This window comes from Rhinoraja longicauda, chromosome 2, assembly GCF_053455715.1.
Source record: "Rhinoraja longicauda isolate Sanriku21f chromosome 2, sRhiLon1.1, whole genome shotgun sequence".
NCBI lineage: Eukaryota > Metazoa > Chordata > Chondrichthyes > Rajiformes > Arhynchobatidae > Rhinoraja > Rhinoraja longicauda.
This window is the reverse complement of record NC_135954.1, coordinates 39,148,770-39,168,674: the sequence shown is the minus strand read 5'-3', so window position 1 is coordinate 39,168,674 and position 19,905 is coordinate 39,148,770. Positions and strand designations below refer to the sequence as shown.

The 19,905-nt window shown below is 40.3% G+C and overlaps 1 protein-coding gene across 3 annotated transcripts in view; it reads left to right on the top strand.

The window, feature by feature from the left end:
• Window positions 1-5,146: 5,146 nt before the first annotated feature.
• Window positions 5,147-19,905, top strand: part of dnah5l (dynein, axonemal, heavy chain 5 like) — a 243,879-nt gene continuing 229,120 nt past the window's right edge. For all 3 annotated transcript variants that reach the window (XM_078417775.1, XM_078417784.1, XM_078417793.1), the window contains exons 1-7: window positions 5,147-5,421; window positions 10,812-10,912; window positions 12,964-13,152; window positions 13,826-13,900; window positions 14,216-14,299; window positions 14,436-14,507; window positions 18,580-18,681. In XM_078417775.1, coding sequence (XP_078273901.1) covers window positions 5,274-5,421; window positions 10,812-10,912; window positions 12,964-13,152; window positions 13,826-13,900; window positions 14,216-14,299; window positions 14,436-14,507; window positions 18,580-18,681 — 771 coding nt within the window. In that variant the 5' untranslated portion in view covers window positions 5,147-5,273. The remainder of the gene's footprint in view (window positions 5,422-10,811; window positions 10,913-12,963; window positions 13,153-13,825; window positions 13,901-14,215; window positions 14,300-14,435; window positions 14,508-18,579; window positions 18,682-19,905) is intronic.

Genomic DNA, 19,905 nt, shown 5'->3' with positions numbered 1-19,905 from the left:
ACTGCGTGATTCAATGTGATCATGGAAGGAAGGTTAGTTTGTGTGATGATCTGGGCTGCGTCCACAATTCTCTGCAATTTCTGCGGTCTTGGATGGAGCTGTTCCCAAACCATGCAGTGATGTATCCCAATAAATTGCTTTCTACAGTGCATCTGTAGAAGTTGGTGAGAGTTGTTGGGGACATACCAAACTTCCTAAGCCTTCTAAGGAATTAGAGTCATTGGTGTGCTTTCTTGGCCATTTCTTCAAAATGGATGGTCCTGGAGTACTTATTGGTGATATTTTACTCCTAGGAATTTGAAGGTTCCAACCATTTCTACTTCAGCGCCGTCAATGCAGACCGGGGTCGATTCTTCGCATCCTGAAGTCAAACATTATCTCCTTTGTCTTTCACATGCCCTTCACACAACTATGCAAGATGGCATTTGAGTGTGGTGACTCTTTGTGTGTTGGTCCCAGAGGAGAAGGACCTGCTGATCACATTGAATGGCGGTGCTGGCTCGAAGGGCCGAATGGCCTCCTCCTGCACCTATTGTCTATTGTCTATCAACCAATAAACCATAATTTGCATTCTGGTATCTTTATTGTCGCTCTGCCTTTTTGTAAATGTGTTTGGCTTGATTGTATTCATGTATGATATTATCTGATTTGATTGGATAGCAGGCAAACAAAAGCTTTTCAGGCTTTAGACCAGAGATACAGCGCGGAAACAGGTCCTTCGGCCCATCAAGTCCGTGCTGACCAGCGATCACCCCATACGGTGGCAATATCCTACACACTAAGGACAATTTACAATTTTTTAATCAAAGCCAATTAACCTAAAAACCTGTACATCCTTGGAGTGTAGGCAGAAACCGGAGCACCCAGAGAAATCCCACACAGTCACAGGGAGAACGTATAAACTCCATACAGACACCATCCATGGTCAAGATCGAACTCGGGTCTCTTGCGCTGTAAGGCAGCAACTCTACTACTGCACCACTGTGCCACCCAAATATATCTCGCTACACATGACAATAATAAACTTAAACCTAACTGTCCTTCATTGGTCCATTCTCTTCAATTGATACAGGGATCCTTGCTGGTGCTTGAGCTGTTCACAAATTTTATTGATGATTTAGATGAGGGAATTGTGAATAATATTATTTTTTTTGTTACTAAGATGGCTGTCAGTGGGGTTTGAGGAGGATGGAGAGAGAATTCACTGAATTTTGGACAGGTTGAGTAAATGGGCAAGCACATGCTAGGAGGAACATAATGTGGAGGAAAGGATTATGCAGTTAGTGTAGGAAAATGGCATTGAGGTAAAAGATAATCCATGATCTTAATAAATTGTGGATTAGACACGAGAGGCCTGATGTTCTACTCCTGCTTCCTTGTAGTCCTACAAGCTTTGGGGTGTGAGAACAAAAACTGGAGTTCCTGAAGATAATCCATGCAATCACAGGGAGAATGTGGAAGCTCCACACCGGCAACACTAGAGGTCAGGGTTGCACCAGAATTGTGAGGCAGCTGCTCTATTAGTTGTGCCACTGTGTGCCATCCACACACAAAAAATAGTATCAGAGCACTTGGAGTGACTCCAAGGAGTCTTGGTAAAATGGAAGTTAATGGATAACAAATGGAAAACATTTCAATGCTTTCCCTCCGTGTCCTATCTATCATCTCAGCCATGCACTAGTACCTTCAGACTCTTTCTCTTTCTCTCCCATAGCTTTGAGCTTTGCTTCTCCAACTGTGACAGGGTCCACATCTTGTTGTCTGCCACCTTTCTTCAAAGTATGCTGACTTTGATGAAGTATACTGCTGCCTCACAACTCCAGTTCAATACTGACCTTAGTGTGGAACCTTCATGTTCTCCTTGTGATCAGATGGATTCTACCCACCCCCACCCCCACGGCACAAAAGTGGTGTGGTTGTGAAAAATTGCAGCAGCATCTTGATCGATTGGCCAGGCGGACTGAGGAATGGTTGATGGAATTTAATACAGATATAGGAGCAAAAATAGAAGGGGCATGCGGGTGCGTTGCATTTTGTGAAGTCTAACATGGGCAGGACCTACACATTGAATGGTAGAGCTCTGGGGCTTGTTTTAGACCAGAGGGATCTAGGTGTAGGTACATGGTTTCTTGAAGGTGGATAGGATGTTCAAAAAGGCTTTTGGCACATTGGCCTTCATCAGACAGCGTATTAAGGAGGTCATGTTGCAGTTGTATAAGATGTTGGTGAGGCCACATTTGAGTATTGTGTTCAGTTCTGGGCACCATGTTATAAGAAAGATGTTGTCAAGCTGGAAATGGTACAGAGAAGAATAATGAGGATGTTGCCAGGACTGGAGGGTCTGAGCTATAGGGAGAGGTTGAGTAGGCTGGGACTCTATTCCTTGGAGCACAGGAGGATGAGGGCTGATCTTATAGAGGTGTATAAAATCATGAGAGGAATAAATTGGGCAGATGCACAGTCTTTTGCCCAGAGTAGGGGAATGAAGGACCAGAGGACATAGGTTTAAGGTGAGGGGGAAAAGATCTAATAGGAATCTGAGGGGTATTTTTTTCACGCAAAGGGTGGTGGGTGTATGGAACAAGCTGCCAGAGAAGGTAGTTGAGGCAGGGAATATCCCACCGTTTAAGAAATAGTTAGACAGGTACATGGATAGGACAGGTTTGGAGGGATATGAGCCAAACGCGGGTAGACAGGACTAGTGTAGCTGGGACGTGTTGGCAGTGTGGACAAGTTGGGCCGAATGGCCTGTTTGCACACTGTGTGACTCTAAGGCACAATAGTTTCTTCCTTTATCCCAAATATGTGTTAGTTGGAACGTTATTTTGCCACTGTAATTTATTCCTTGTCCGATGGGTGTGGAAGTAAAGCTTCAGAGAAGGAACATGCTGCGAAAATATGCTGGGGAATGGGATTAATGGGATGACTTGGAGGGCCTATGTGGATCTCTTTCTATGTTGTAAAGAAATATGAGAATTATGAGTTTATTAGAGCACCCATCTTCAGTTGATCACCAGTGATCTTTCCATCATAAAGTTCTCAGACAACATTCAAACATGGACTAATATGTGGGAAGTAACATTTGTATATGTCTTCCCAGGTTACAAATGCCCGACTTACGTACAGTCTGCACATACTTTAGAGATTTAGACTTTTCGACTTAGAGATACAGCGGGGAAACAGGCCCTTCGGTCCACCGAGTCCGCACCGACTAGTGATCACCTCATACACTAGAACTATTGTACACAATAGGGACAATTTACAATTTACCGAAGCTAATTAATCTACAAACCTGTACGTCTTTGGAGTGTTGGATGGAACTGGAGCATCCAGAGAAAACCCATGGCCAGGGAGAACATACAAACTCCATGCAGACGACGCACCTAGTCAGGGTAGAACTGAGGTCTCTGGTGCTGTCAGTCAGCAACTCTACCGCTTCACCACTGTGCCACCCTTGACACACGATCAAGCATTTGGGAGACCAGTGGGATGGACTTACTGGCTGATGTGGGATAGCAGTATGGAAATCTGTGTGGGACCCTGGTTTGTGGCAATATCTAAGTGGTTGAGTTAAACACCTGAGTTTAATGACACATTGGCCTTGGTTGGCTTATGTTTTTAGTTAAATACACCCAAATTAGCTGATTTACTGGACACAGGGAATGGGATGTCATTGACGTGGCATCAAGAAAGCAAGCTTACACAAAGCATAATCTTTTGAAATGCGCATAATGGCTCAAAACTTGAATAACCTTCCTGCTCATTTTCAAAATGTAGCTTTGAAATAATTGTCCATGTCTTAGAGTCTGCCAAAGAAATCATGAAACCTCTGACATCATAATATCCATATGTTAATGTCATCTGCAAACTTACTAATCATGCCTTGAACATTCTCAATCAAATTGTTTAAATAAATGATGAACGACAATGGGCCCCACACCCATTGGGAAGGGGAGGGGTATATATGTAGAAGTTACTTAAAATTAGAAAATCTATGCTTATACCATTGGGTGGTAATGCTGACTTTCCCCAATCAGTCCTTGACCATCCAAATATTTGTAGATCCCATCTCTAAGAATCTCCTCCAACAACTTACCCACCATTGATGACAGGCCAATTATGAATTTGGTTTCCTAGCTTTTCCTGCCCGCTCTTCTTCAATAACACTACATTAGCCACTCTCTAGTCATTAAGAACTTGTGGCTGAAGATGTGGAAAAAGATGTTAGGGCTTCTGCAATTTCTTCATTCACTTTCCAGAAGGTCAGAGAATGCACTTTATCAGACCTTTGGGATATATCCATCACAACTCATTTGCCTAGGTTCCTTATCTTCCACAGTAAAAACGGATGTGAAATAATTGTTAAAATTCTCACCAATCTCCCATGGCTCCACACTCCACACATAGATGGCCATGCTATTTTTTTTGTTAATGGACCTATGCTCTTTCCAGCCACTCTTTTAATCTTAACATACCAGTAGATTATTTTTGTACTTTCCTTTACCTTGCCTGTCAGATCCATCTCATGTTTCCTTTTTGCCCTCCTGATTTCCCTCTTAAGAGAGTTTCTGAACAAGAACTTGAAAATGCAACTTTTCTTTTTTGGTTTTGGGGACTTTGGAAGTAGAATCAAATAAAATACGAACAAAAATATAATTTTATTTCTGACATTTGTTGGACTTTTACGATAGTTAGCGAGTTTCATTGGGGTTTTTTTGCTCTGAAAGGTGCAAATAAGAAATACAGAATTTTACATGCTTGGCTATGCAGGTAATTCCGGAGAATAACCTAAAGGTGAATATCACGCATAAATAGTTTAGCATAAACACTATAGTTAGACTTCGTGGGGGTAAAATGCAAATAGGTTTACTTATGTGTCTTCTATGTTAGTGGAAGCTCAGCACAATAACTGGACGGTTGTTGCTGGGATACTGAAATAGAAACTATCCATTGCTGTGCATTCCTTTCTAGAGTCGTCGGTTACTAAGAAACCGAGATTGTATAATCTGTTTCCAGATTCACCTTTCACTGGCTCACACTACTGTTCAAAGCCCCAAATCAAATCTTTTCTCTCACGCAATAAATTAAGTAACCTGTCTTTAGTGTTTCTTTGTTTTAATTGGGTCCTTTACAGAAATGTTTTCCGGGTGCGATCGTTTCCAAGGCTTCAAGACATTGAAGTGTGAACCTGGGGACAGAGAAAATTAGCTGCCACATTTCTTCGGAGAGCTTTTCTCCAGGCTCGCCTGGGACATTCACCTCGGCTGAGAGCAATGGCTGACAACGAGAACACAGCCGCGATCAACACTGAATCTCCTGAAGATACACCAGGAGCGAAAGAGATGGACAAAGCGCTGTCAGCTAAACCTGACACCGAGCTCTCACCTCCGCTCATCTCCATCGATTTCAGTAATGACAAATGTGAGTCCATACTTATTAACAGTTGTTACTGGCGACAAAAACAACAAAGTAAACCTTTATGTAATTTCAGCATAAAACTCGTTCAAAACTGCATTGGCAGTCGAAGTGGAATTTGGGAATGAGATGGCCAATTATGGATTTGGAAGTTTTGAGCAAAACCGTTCTTGGAGTAGATTGTTCAACAAATTGTAGCTCTTTAGAATGCTCAAATCAAGAAGCAAGTGTCAAGCAACTTGGGGTGGAGATAGTCTGCACAGTTGAAAGGGACATACAATGAAGGAATTAAGTATGTTTAAATCATCTTATTGCAAACATGGAATAAATGTTAAGAGGAAGTACTCTGATCCATGTCCCAGTAAGTGTGCTTTATTCTTAACATCACAGGAGCACACACAAACCAGCAGACCTCTTTATTTGGATGGAAACATATAATAAATACCTTAAATTGTTCTACTTTGCACATACACATCCTCAAGTATAGAAAGTGTTGGTTTGTTGAGGCTCTTCAAATGTCATTGCTGCAGAGGACAAAAAAATCAAAATAATTTACTAAGGAATTGACTACTATGCATCTGTGATGTAGTTAAAGTTATATTCCTCATTATTGAACAAGTTAAAGATGTTGTAGAGTCATAGAGTCATACAGCATGGAAACAGGCCCTTTGGACCAACTTGTCCATGCCAACCAAGATATCCAAACCATACTAGGCCCATATCCCTCTAAACCTTTTCTATCCATGTACCTGTCCAAATGCCTTATAGCTGTTGTTATAGTACCTGCCTCAACTACCTCCTCTGGCAGCTCATTCCATATACCCATCATCCTCTGTGTGGAAAAGTTGCACCTCAGATTCCTATTAAATCTTTTCCCCTCTCACCTTAAACCTATGTCCCCCTGATCTTGATTCCCCTACTCTGGGTAAAAGACTGCATTTATTATATCAATTTTCTTCATGCTCTTATAATAGATGGCATAACATGGGAAATAGGAGCAGGATACCATCATAAGGGCTCTCGTGCCTGCACTACATTCACTAATTGCACAGGTAATCTGATCATTCAACTCCACATTTTTCTGCCTGGTTCCTATCGTTCATTGATTTTCCCCAAAGAGATAAACAAAGGTTTTGATAAAATGTCTCATCAAAGGTTCAAAGGTCAGTTTATTGTAACATGTACCAAATAAGGTACAGTGAAACTTGAATTACCATACAGTCATACCAAAAAAAAGCAACAAGACACACAACTACATAAAAGTTAACATAAACATCCACCACAGCGAATTCCCCATATTCCGCATTGTGATGAAAAGCACCAATGTCCAATCTTCTTCTTTATTCTTCCATGGTCGGGGCCTTAAAACCATCAGCGGTCGGGGCGATCGAAGCTCCTGCAGCCAGAGATCGAAGTTCCTGTGTCGGGGCAATCGAAGCACCCACGTCGGGGCGGTCGAAGCCCCTGCGGCTTGGAGCTTCCGAAGTTGGTCTCTAACCAGGGACTGTGAGCTCCACGATGTTAAAATCCGCAGGCTCCCGCGGTTGGAGCTCCTGAAATCGGTCTCCAGCAGAGGCTGCCAACTCCATGATGTTAGGCCGCAGTGCGGATGGAGATATGATACGGGAAAAAAATCACATCTCCATCGATGTAAGAGATGAAAAAATGTTTCCCCAAACCCCTCCCCCCACCCTCCATATAAAACAAGCTAAAGAACACTAAAACATACATTTAACACAAACAAAAAAAACAGCAAAGAAGGAAGGGACGAGACAGACTGTTGGTGAGGCAGCCATTGCTGACGCCACCCGGCGCAGAAGCTCAAAATAAAGATCAGTATTCGTGAATTTGGGGTATAATAACATAATGGATTGAAGGATATAGCTATGAAGCAGAAAAACAGAAGTGGGAGTGACAAGATTCTAAAATCGGCTTGGAGTAGGAGACAATATCTCATGGAAAGAACCAATGTTCATAGTGTAAACACTTACATTCAGAAATTGCAAATAAACAAAACTCGCAATTGATTGCACGATTGAAGTGCATTCAATCTAATAATGTGTGAAAAAAAAAGAAAAACTGCAGATGCTAGAAATCTGTAATGAAAACAGAATATGCTTGAAACACTCAGTAGGTGAGGTGTTATCTGTGGAAAGGGAAATGGAGTTAATGTTTCAGATCCAAGACCCTTTCTCAGAATTGAGAGGGAAAGTGTGTTTGTAAGGATGAAGAGAACAATGGGAATATCTCAGGATGAATCAAATGAGTTAACTTGACACTAAAATCGGATTATGCTTCTTTGGCTGTGTTATACTTTGCTAGTAGCAAAACTATGCTTCTTACAGGCCAGATTATACGAAAGAAAAAAACTGAACAAAAACTATAGAGAAGGGTAACTGACCGAAAACACCAGTGCTGAAAGAGCTAGTTACCAAAGTTGCAGAATTCAATATTGAATCTGAAAGCCTGCAACATGTCCAGACAGAAGATGGAGTATTGTTCCTTAAACTTGCAGTGGGCCTCAACATAACAGTGCAGGAGGTCATCGAACAATAGGTCAAAGTGGGAGTGGTATGGGGTATTAAAACAGCAGGCAACTGGTTGGTGAGATGGGAAGAAGTAAAAGGAAAGTGTTGCATCTCTTGTAGAGCAAGGAGATTTAGCTCCAATAAGACTCTACCCTTCTGTTTTAGCATTTCAAATGGATTGCTCCCTTCCTAACTTTCAGGTCTGCTCTTTTTCCCTACTACTCTACATTGGAGAAATCTTTGGACTGGTAGCAAATGGAGTTTAATCCAGACAATTGTAAGATAATCTTTTGGGATGTCAAATACTAACAGTACATATGCAGTTAATGGCAGGTCCCTGTGATGATGAATAGAGGATCCTTAAGGTGCAGGTTTATAGCTCCCTGAAAGTGGCAACACAGGTGGATACGGTGATGAAGAAGGTATTCTGCATTCTTGGCTTCATAAAAGGGAATAACAGGATAAGAGTCTAATGTTTCCAAATGGGATTACAGTCGGCAGCCATCATAGTTAATGTGTTGCTAGTATTGTAAAATCTAGCAAATGTTATATAGTTTGGCCTACTGGAATGTATAGCAGGGCATTGTTGATTGTGGATTGTTGATTGTGGATGATCAGCCATGATCACAATGAATGGCGGTGCTGGATCGAAGGGCCAAATAGCCTCCTCCTGCACCTATTTTCTATGTTTCTTTGGCAGGAAACACATAAATGAAAGAAAGGGGAAGAGATAAATAGCAAGCAAAAATGACCAGTTCTGATACAGAGCAAGTTGTCTAAATTTGAAAAAATCAGGACTGAGTACTGCAGGCTGCAATGTGCCCAGGCGTAAAATGAGATATTATTTCTTGAGCTTGCATTGGGCCTTGTAACAACAAAGAATGCTACAGTGTGCGAGGTCATAGTGTTAATGGGACAGCTTTTGACCAAGCAGTTGAAAGCTTTTCCTAATTTTTGACTAGGCATCTGTTTTTCTAGCATCTTGTGAAGTGACTCAGACACAAACACTAAATAGAACATATAATTTCCAGTTATATTTGTTAAACAATGCAAACATGTACAATAAAGGCTGGAATGCTGCAACAAATTGTTAAAATGTCAAGGCAAGAAAATTGCAGGCATTTTCATAAGCCTTAATGGCAAAATCACATTTTTCAAAAGGCATTAGATGATTTATGTAACCTTCTCTAAAAGATTCATGCACTTCATAATTGGTGAATGCTTTTGAAGAGTGTGACGATTAGTTAATAGATAATATATGTGGCCAAATTTTACAAAAAACAATTGATGACTTAATAACCATCCAATTCAAGTTGTTCGACAGTTTGAACAGATGCTTCTTAAGGATCCTTTACTTAACCAAGTGCACATAACTGGTATTATTGTGCTATTTTCATTGGATTTTGTGTCATTATCATTCATAGAGTTCTTTTCTGGTTTACACACGAACACGGTCTCAGGCCTTTCATCTTCTTCAAGATAACTTTATTGATCATTGAATATCTCTGACGTATTCTAACTTTATTTTTATCCCTATCACTGTAAATTCCTCTGTTACAAATAAGTTTCTCAAAGAATCTTCAATTATTTTGAACAACTGTAAATTCTAACAAAATATTTGATGTCATCTTGCACTCTCCCTGAAGTTGTAACACTATATTCTGTGGAAACAAAGAATTGCAGATGCTGGTTAATACACAAAAGGGCACAAAGTGTTGGAGTAACTCAGCAGGCCCAGCAGCATCTCTGGAAAACATGGATAGGTGACATTTCATGTTGAGACCCTTCTCAGTCAGAAGAAGGGTCTCAATCCGAAACGTCACCTATCTATGTCCTCCAGAGATGCTGCCTGACCTGCAGAGTTACTCCAACACTTTGTGTCCATTAACACTATACTAGGCGGGCGTGGACCCGTTGGGTCCAAATCTCTCCTGTGGGCCCGGCAAACCTTCGTGCAAACCTCTCCTGCAGGCGCGACAACCCCTGTTGGGTGCAAGCCTCTCCTGCGGGCCCGGCAACCCACCCGCAACTGACGATCCATGGACCCCTTTGCCAGCCGGGGAGTGTCCCCCGCGGCCATGGGCGGGCGAGGGGGGAGAGCAAAGGGAAGAGGAAGCCACTCACCTCGGCCCTGGGTGGCCAGAGCGTCGGCCAGAGCGACCCGTGAACCTGTTGGATGGAAACCTCTCCTGCAGCGGCAGCTCGGCAGCGACGGCCATCTTGTTTGACCCTCTTCTGCCATGCTGCACCACGGGAGGAAGGTCAGGCGCGGGGCACGCCTGGACGTGCGTCGGTCCTCCCAATGGGGAGGGGGAGCGCATTTATTAAAGTTTATTAAGTTAATTTGTTTTTTAAATCTAACTAAACTTGATCAATTGAGACTGCAGGGGAATGGTGAGTAGGATAGGTGTAAACTTATTGCGCTATCATGTACTGTTTTGGCTGTATTTCGGGCACGTACAAATATGTAATATATATATGTATATATATATATATACAAGATGAGAGTTTCAGTCTGAAGAAGGGTCTCGACCCGAAACGTCACCCATTCCTTCTCTCCTGAGATGCTGCCTGACCTGCTGAGTTACTCCAGCATTTGTACCAGCATCTGCAGTTATTTCCTTACACTAGAGTTTTGGTAGTATATATCTACAGATTCTGCATGGTTTGATTGTACTCGTATATGGATTTTTTACCCGGATAGTACACAAAACAAAGTTTTTTCATGATATCCCAATACACAAGACAATAAAAAAACATTGTTGATAATAAGTACTGTGCTGTGGATTAAACATTACTACATTCATAAAACATTATTTAGTCATCTCTGTTTACAAAGTATGAATACTTATTTTTTACAAATCATAGCTGGAGAACCATCTCGGCACAGGCGTGTAGGTGCTTCTAGATTGAAAAATTCAGGATTAGGAGCAATTAGAACAGCAGCATCTCCCACAACATCGGTGTCAGTAAGTGATTTTCAAGATTGATTCAATACAGCATTTCTATTTTATTAATACTTTTGGACAATAAAATCTACACCAAGATGTATTTGCTTTATCGATGATATTTGGCTGGAAATTCAATTGCATAACATTGTTTTAATGATTTGTTAATAATACATGATAACCACCTTATTTTGCATCACTGGGAGATTTTAACCGGAAACCTCCAATATGAATCATACTTTTGATCCCTCATTTCCATGCCAAGGCCATATATTTCCTCATACAATCTTCTTTTAAAAAGCAGAGTTTAAAGAGCTTCTTTTCAGGGCGACAGTGACATTGCAGTAGAGTTGCTGCCTTACAGTGTCGGAAACCAGACTACGGTTGCTAGCTGTACAGAGTTTGTAACCTCGTGGGTTTTGTCTGGGTGCTCCGGTTTTCTCCCACACTCCAAAGACATAGGTTTGTAGGTTAATTAGCATCATTAAAAATTGTACATTGTTGCTAGTGTGTAGGATAGTACTAGTGTAAGGGATGATCGCTGGTCTGTGTGGACTCAGTGGGCCGAAGAGCCTGTATCCGCACGCTATCCCTGGTCTAAACTCCAACCCCCCCTCCCCCCCCACCATCTCTACAATCCTCAGATGGCAACTTCCTGGCCTCTAAACTCTTGTTTGTCATTCTCCTTCATGTCTACTCCCTGCAGATGCAGAACAAATGCCAGAATGAGATCTCTAATCTCTGATACGATTCAGAAGGAAAAATCCAACATGGAACCGGGCCCTTATCCTAGTGATTCAGTGCTGACCATCAACCATCCATTTTGAAATAATCCTGTGCTGACTCATTTTATTCTGTCACATTCACATCAACTTTCCATATTTTATCCTCTCATCAACACACAAGAAATACAGTGGCCAAGATATCTGTCAGGCTGAACTACTTCGGGATGTGGGAGCACCTGGACGAAACCCATCAAGTCACAGTGAGAACATGTAAACTCCTTAAACACAGCACCATAGGTCAGGATCTAACCTGCGTCACTGTAGCTGTGAGACAGCAACTATTCAAGTCACACAATTGTGTCACAGTGGCACACCTGTTGAGGGAAGATTTCACTCTCCTCTCCACACTAGTGCATAGTGGCTCATCTCTCTCCTGGCCTCTGAATGTACTCAACCATTCCCCTTCACCAACTCCTCCGATGCACAATGCTTGAGGAATTCTCATCCTGACTCTCAATAATATCTCCCTCTCCTCCCTACACCCACACAATGAATCGTTTTCTGATGGCAATTGGCCCTGGCACTGGGTTCCAAGCTCTCCAACCCACTGGCTCTGGGAGAGGAGGTCCAACTAGGACATGGTGAACTAGTGCCTAGTTACTTGCGACTAAGATCTCGGGCACAGGTAGCAATTGAAGTTTGATGAGGGGGGATGGTTAGAGACCAAACTAGTTGTTGGCCCGTCACATTGGAGCCTTCAGGAAGTGCCAATATTTCTTGGCATTTACTTTGGAAACCCACACAATTAGATGTAAATAGCAAACAATTTGAGTTTAGATCATTTGCATGTTGAAACAAATTGCAATGTTAACCCATTTATCGGAATACATTTTTGTTTCTTTAAAGTTTGATTTGGTGGTGAAACCTATCCAGATCAAGATCAATCTATTGGAATTGCTCAGTTCAGAATGGGGTTCATCGAAACTTCAGTCTAAAGAAGTCACTTCATTTATATTACAAAAAATTATAAATTACCGCTGTTGATACTGCTTTAAGAATATTGCATCTCTATTTTTTTGCTAACGTAATGGGTTGATTTGTTAATGCAGTGGTCAAAACATAATAGCATAAAATATATTTGTAACTTACTGCCAGAGGAGGTGATGGAGTGAGATACAATCACTTCATTTACACAGGCACTTAAATAGGCAAGGCATGGAAAGATACAGACCTAGTGCAGCAAATGGAATTGTGTAGATGGAAGAAAAAATTGGCGTGAATGTGGTGGGCCAAAGGGTCAATTTCTGTGACATATTACTCTATTGACAAGGTATGTACTTAATACAGACTCAAGGAAAGAAGACCTTACTGCTTTCTACTGAGGCAAAAAAGCAAATGATAAAACAAGCCAAAGCAGCAAAAGATGAACGAAAGTCTCAAATGGACTCTCGCCATAGTTACGTCGTATCTAAATTAGCTGATGGAACAGGTCTGGATGAAACAGTTGTACAGGACTTCATTATATCAGATGAAAAGGTATGCTTTCTAATTTTTTTATGGCATATAATAAGTATCTAAAAGGTCTTTTGATATAACAGTAAGAGGTTATATCCAGCTCTAATGTAAGATTACTGGAGTGCAGCCAAATAATTATTATTATAAAGTTGATGCTCAACCCCGACATAGGTAGAAATCTACCAGTAAAAGGCTTGCCACGTGGACACCAACCATTATTTTAGACTTAGACTTCAGGCAGTTCTGCATTAATGCCTGGAATAGTTCGATGTGTGAGAGAGAGCTCGTATTTGGAATCTTGAATGTTGTTGGGTTTGAGTGGATCAATCTTGGGTTAATGGGACATGAGTGAGTGGATTAACCACAAGAGGAGCAAGGTGGTTGGGTATGTCCATCGGTGGATCAGAGCCTGATGGGGGTTTTAGCCATTGGGGTATTGCGTCTGCGAGAAAATGAGTTCAACTATTAGAGGATCAGCAATGGGGACTGTGGGTATTTTTCCCATTGGAAGATTGGGACATGGAAGTGTGAGTTTAGCCATTGATTGGGGGCTGGGGTGGCAGAGTTGGGAAATGAGGTTTAGCCTTTGGAAGAAAGGGCCTGGGACAGAGCTTGGGTCATTGGAGGAGATGGAAAAGATTAACATTTTAATTTTAAAGCAATTTTTTACAATTAAGATATGTTTCCTTTCTAGTTTCATATGATTGACGAGTTCTTTGCACCAAATGGTTCTAAAAAAATATTATTTTACTACCAAGAAGCAGCTGCTGTAAGTATTCAAAAGTAAAATTAAAATATTCTAGTACAACTAAATGCGGGTATACTTCAAAATAACAACAAATGTAATATTGCTTTGCTTAAAATTACTTTTACTTAATAGTTTAAAACAGCAGCAGTTTCCTATAAAACTCAGATTAACTAATATAAGAAAAAGCTAAAGCAGTTAATTCACTCTAGCCAGTTAAATTAATGAACAATTTTGATTATTAACATTCCCATTAGAATATTCAGTAGTGTTTAAATAATTTCTATAATACAAAGGGTTGACAATGATTTGTTTAAGAATACATGTTTAACCCTTCAGAACATTGAATTGAGAAGCTTAAGTGCAGATACATCACGAAGCATGCCTCAGAAAAGACTGTTCATCACTAATGGCTCAGCTGAGGTAGGGTTATTAACATTAACATTTCCCTTGCAAAGTAATAAATTACAAATTCACGTGCTTTCAGAAGGTAGATAATTTATAATTTTAGAAAAAAAATGAACTGTGGTAATCCATTTTTCTCCTGCCCATCTTTCAGGGTTTGACTGGAACTTGCTTATTTTTTCTTCGAACAACGAATAAAAATATCAGCACAGCTAATGTTTCTCAGGTCAGTTCCATTCTCCAATAACAAAAATCTTTTTACATGTGTAGGAGCCATTTATGCTTAATTCAATTACTGTCGTTGTGTTGTGGCTATGTTTTAATGTTTCTAGTTTATGTCCTTTTTGCCTGCTTGTGGGTGTGACTTAATGCATAATGGGGAGTGTCTAGATGGGAGGTGGCTAGCGTGGCGACAGAGGTTGTGGGTCAGTTTAGACTCGGAGGATGGTGAGCATACAGTTCTTTACCACACGCTGGTACCATACGCTTGTATCATCTATATTTGTAAGAACCACACGGTAATAACTGCAAGATTTCTAGATATTGTTAGAAGAAGAAACAGTTGATAAAGTACGGAAACTGATGAATTACTCTTTGATTTGTGCTACTTTAATAAAACCAATTAATGAAGAAAAGAAGTTTGGAAGATTCGTTTTGTCATATCAGGGTGCGACGTGTGCGTAAGCTATAACTACATTTCTCACCGAGAAATAATGGGCATCGAAGTGGGATTTCAAGATGGTATAGAAACTACCATTACAACATGTAAATAGAATTTGTTAAGAGTGTCTAATCGAGCTTTTCTACATGTGTCAGGACTGATTTGCCCATGAAGACGATATTCAACTTCCCAGACTTAAGATCATTCCAGGCTGATATTGCTCATCGTTGTCACATCTCAGTTTGCTTGTTCACAGTTGCATTTGTCACAGAAACTCCATGATCAAGGAGAGAAGATTCCATTTACTTTACCTTCAATACACAAAAGCATGCAGAGTGGGCAAGAGATTTGCCGATATGGCAGGTTTCCCAAATTGCAGTTATTATTACACTGCATTCCCTTGACCTTTACAGAGACCTCTCTGGCAGCCTTCCACTAGGAGCAGTGGGTGTTGCCCTGGAGGATCTTTATGGTTCTATTCATCGCAAACATTCATTCTGCAAACAGTTCTTCACTCGCTTGTCCAAGTCCCTCTGACTCCTTGGAGCCTACTCCAATTCTATCCCCATCGTTGCAGTGTCCATTTTTTGAGTGATAGCCTTTTCTAGGAGAAAGTGCTGCTTGTGTTGTTGAAAATGATTGTAAATGATTGCAACCATTGGATTAGTTTCCAACTGCTCTGAGAACTTACAGTAAATTAGTTGAGCAGTATCACAAAAAACAGTGTAGTGGTACACAGGGAAAGCTGATAATACTGTTCAGGGAAGCTTGCTAATAAAGATTACGCTGTTTGTACAAATTTAAAAATAAAACATTAGGCTGACACACAAATTTTAGTTTTAAACATTTAAAATGTGATAAAATATTTATTAAGCCATAGACACATTAGAGGCAGGAAACATGTTCCCAATGTTGGGGGAGTCCAGAACAAGGGGCCACAGTTTAAGAATAAGGGGTAGGCCATTTAGAACGGAGATGAGGAAGAACTTTTTCAGTCAGAGAGTGGTGAAGGTGTGGAATTCACTGCCTCAGAAGGCAGTGGAGGCCAGTTCGTTGGATGCTTTCAAGAGAGAGCTGGATAGAGCTCTTAAGGATAGCGGAGTGAGGGGGTATGGGGAGAAGGCAGGAACGGGGTACTGATTGAGAGTGATCAGCCATGATCGCATTGAATGACGGTGCTGGCTCGAAGGACTGAATGGCCTACTCCTGCACCTATTGTCTATTGTCTATTGTCTATTGTCTATTGACACGGGATAAAATCTATACAAGCATTCTAAAAATATTTATACATGAACACAAGAATTTAAAAAAATTAAACAGTCTAACACAAAGTGAACCCAAGGTAAATGCAATGATTTTTTAAAAAAGGACTTGTTAGATGTAGTCTTTTGTCTGTAATCCCAAAGTCAGGTTAATTTGTTGTCTGGCAGATGGAAGACAGAATTTACTACTAGCTAAAAATTAAATTGTGCAGTGCCACATTTTTTAGCACTATGCAATTGAAATTCCATGCTAACTAAAGCATTACAGAATATTGTGAAGTTATTATGATTTTGCACAAAGTCTGTATTTTTGTTTCCTGATCCCCTCTACGTTGGAAGCGCTAACATTGGAGGAGTGGGGCATAATTTATTGTGCCCAGCAGTGGAAGCCTCCTTAGGGATTTTGCACATGCTTGGCATGCTCCATCCATTGTGTACTTAGGCAGAAGCAAGACTGCATGCCACTTATCGTAGAAACGTAGAAACATAGAAAATAGGTGCAGGAGTAGGCCATTCAGCCCTTCAAGTCAGCACCGCCATTATCAGGTGGACCAATATAAAGTTGACCTGTCAGAGTAGGTCATAGTTATTAGATATAGGTTTATTATTGTCACGTGCACTGAGGTGCAGTGGAACGATTTGTTTTGCATGCTATTCAAACAGATCTAATAATACATAATATATATATATATATATATATATATATATAGATCTAATAATACCATGCATAATTATAATCAAATCAAACTCATGTAGATTAAATAGAGCAAAGAGGAAGATACAGAGTGCAGAATATAGATCTCAGCATTGTAGCACATCAGTTCCAGCTATAAAGTCCACAATGGGGTGGAAGGGAATCAGATTGTACCCAAGCTTATGGAAGGATCATTCAGAAGCCTGATTCTCATGTGCCTGAGTCTCATGTTGTGCACTTTCAATCTTCTGTACCTTTTGTACCTTCTGCTGGGTGGGAGCAGGGAGAAGAAGGAATGACTGGGGTGGGATTTGACTTTGATTATGTTGGCTGCTTTTCCGAGGCACCGTGTAGTGTAGATTAAGTCAGTGATGGGAAGTATGGACAGTGTCATGGACCCAGCCTAAGAGAATATTCTTTAAATAACATACTTATCTGGTTTTCCCTGGAACCACCAAACATTCACTTTGTCACCCCCCAACCCCAATAATTTTACTAAGCTGACCATCCATCCTAACTAAACTGCTGATACTTCCCAATGAATACTGATTCCCTATTCCCTTTACCAATACCTCCCAGATATGAATTGAAACATTTTTCTTTCTAGATTATTAAATTGTCTTTCCCAACTCCAACATTTAGGTATTCCAACCACTCACCACAATTCCTGGCAGCCAATCCTCACTCCAACTCTCAGATCCTGCACTGATCATTGGACTGATCTCTCCACTGGCTACACACACAATCTTTTCATCAATGCTGCCAATTGACCACACCCGCACATCCAATTCCAGTTTAGACAATCTGTTTTTCTTTAAGTGCGTCACAACGGAGCAGCACACAAATGAAAGAGTTTTCTTTGTACTGAATCCATTCAACAGCGCAGTTTGGCTTGGACCTTGAGCAAAACATTTGATGGCTCATTATGAAGTGACAGGTAATATCCCTAAGGAGGTCCCTTTCAATTTCTAGGCCTGCATTGGAGTTAGCATTTCTACTTCAAGGACATCAGTTTTTTTAATCATGATTATTTAAGCCATAAGCAAAGTTAAGGGATGGCACAGCTAAGAGCGCTGCTGTCTCCAAGCTTCAGTGACCTGAATTCAATCCTGACATCTGGTGCCGTCTTTGTAGAATTTCCATTTCAGGTAAGAATTTCATTGTTCTATCTGGAACATATGCCAAAAAACACTCTTGACTCTTGACTCTTTCTTACTGTGACTGTGTGGGATGCCTCCGAATTAATGGAAATGTGGGTTGAAATGGGTTAAAATGGAAATATGATTGTTTGGCGAGCTGGGATAGATAATGGGCTGAATGGCCTCTTTCTATCTTATAAAGTGCCATAATGGAATTCTACTGCAGATAGTAGTAAAGTTTGCTTGATGTTCCATACAGGACCTTTAACAAAAATAGAAAATCTCATAAGGAGAAAAGGCAAAATAACTATATAAAGGAGAAACAATTATATATTGGTCTCCCTTTCGCAACCTTTATAACAATTGTTTCTAGCATTGAGTTGATTCAATCATGCAGGGCAAAGAAGATAGATGTTAGATAGTGATTGCTGAAATGTTACTTCATCATTAATTCATTAAGTTAACATTTATCAAAATGGTTTAATATTAAAATCTTGACCAATATCGTTTCACATAAATTTAAAAGGGCCTTTTCTGTTTAGGAGGTAAATTTTGGCATGCTTAATTGTTCTGAAGAAAATCTACTTCAAGGATTGGAGAAACTCCTTGGCAATATAATGGTACCTGCACTGCGATCCCAAGAGGTAACCTTCTCTCATGTGATATGATTTTCAACAGTATTTGTATACTTAATGTTGATAAAATGATTGACTGTAATTTTTCTGTTAATCTTGTTCTTTATACTGAAGAGAAAATTAATCAAGTATGGCTTTGACATACATTTTAATAAAACCTATTGAAAATTAAGTTTCTATATGATTAAAGTCAAACATAATAGTTCATAAGGGAAAGCTTTCATCAACTGCTAATTATCTCTGAATGAACTGATGCCATAACTATATCAGTCTTTCAACTTGATTGGAGCACCACACTGGCATCTGGTGTTGGGATGGAAAATTAACAACTACCTGAATGGATATTTCCAGAACTAATCTTTGCACAATGAATATGTTAAACGAGTGGACAAGCTGTTGATATATAGATTCACTGAGGACTTGTTCATCAACATTGGCAACAGTATTTTTCAATTTGGATATTAAACATTCAATAAATGTGAGTTACTCTTTATTGTTGTGTGCATGTTACTGTTGTGACATGGAATACATTTCATGTTAATAAGACAGGAAAGAGGTATGTTTAATAAAACAGTACAGAAGAAAAAGCTTCCTACTTCAATTTTCTGTGGATGCAATTTTGAGATGTGAGTGTTGTTGCAATGTAGTCATTTATTGCCTCTCCCTTGCGACCTTTGATGGAGGTCTACCACTGCAATCTGTAGGGTGAACAGTAAGTATGGAGTTCCAAAATTTTCTCCCAGCAAAATGATGGTGTGCATCCAAATTCAGCGATATCTGGCTGAATCACTTGGACATGTTTATGTTTCCAAGTACCTGGTGGGTTTGTCCTTCCACATGGTGGAGACTGTGAGTTTGAAATACTGTATCAAATAATTGGTTAGGTTGCTGCAATACACCCTGTAGATTTCTATCTACCTGTGGTGATAGATTGAATGGTTAAATTAGGGGATAGGATATCAATCAATTAGATTGCTGTGTCCTAGAAAGTGACCTCCATAGACACTATTATGGAAGTGTTAACTAATTAAGAGTGTTGCATCATATTCTTTGCATAATGTTACAGTTGCACTGGGATGTCATGTTACAATGGGAAGTCATGTTCTGTTAAGTTGTATTGGGATGTCATGTTTTAGTTATACAAAACATTGCTTTGGCTGCACTAGGAGCAGTGTGTGCAGTTCTGCTCACCACTCAATTAGAAGGATGTAATTAAGCTAGAAAGGGCACAAC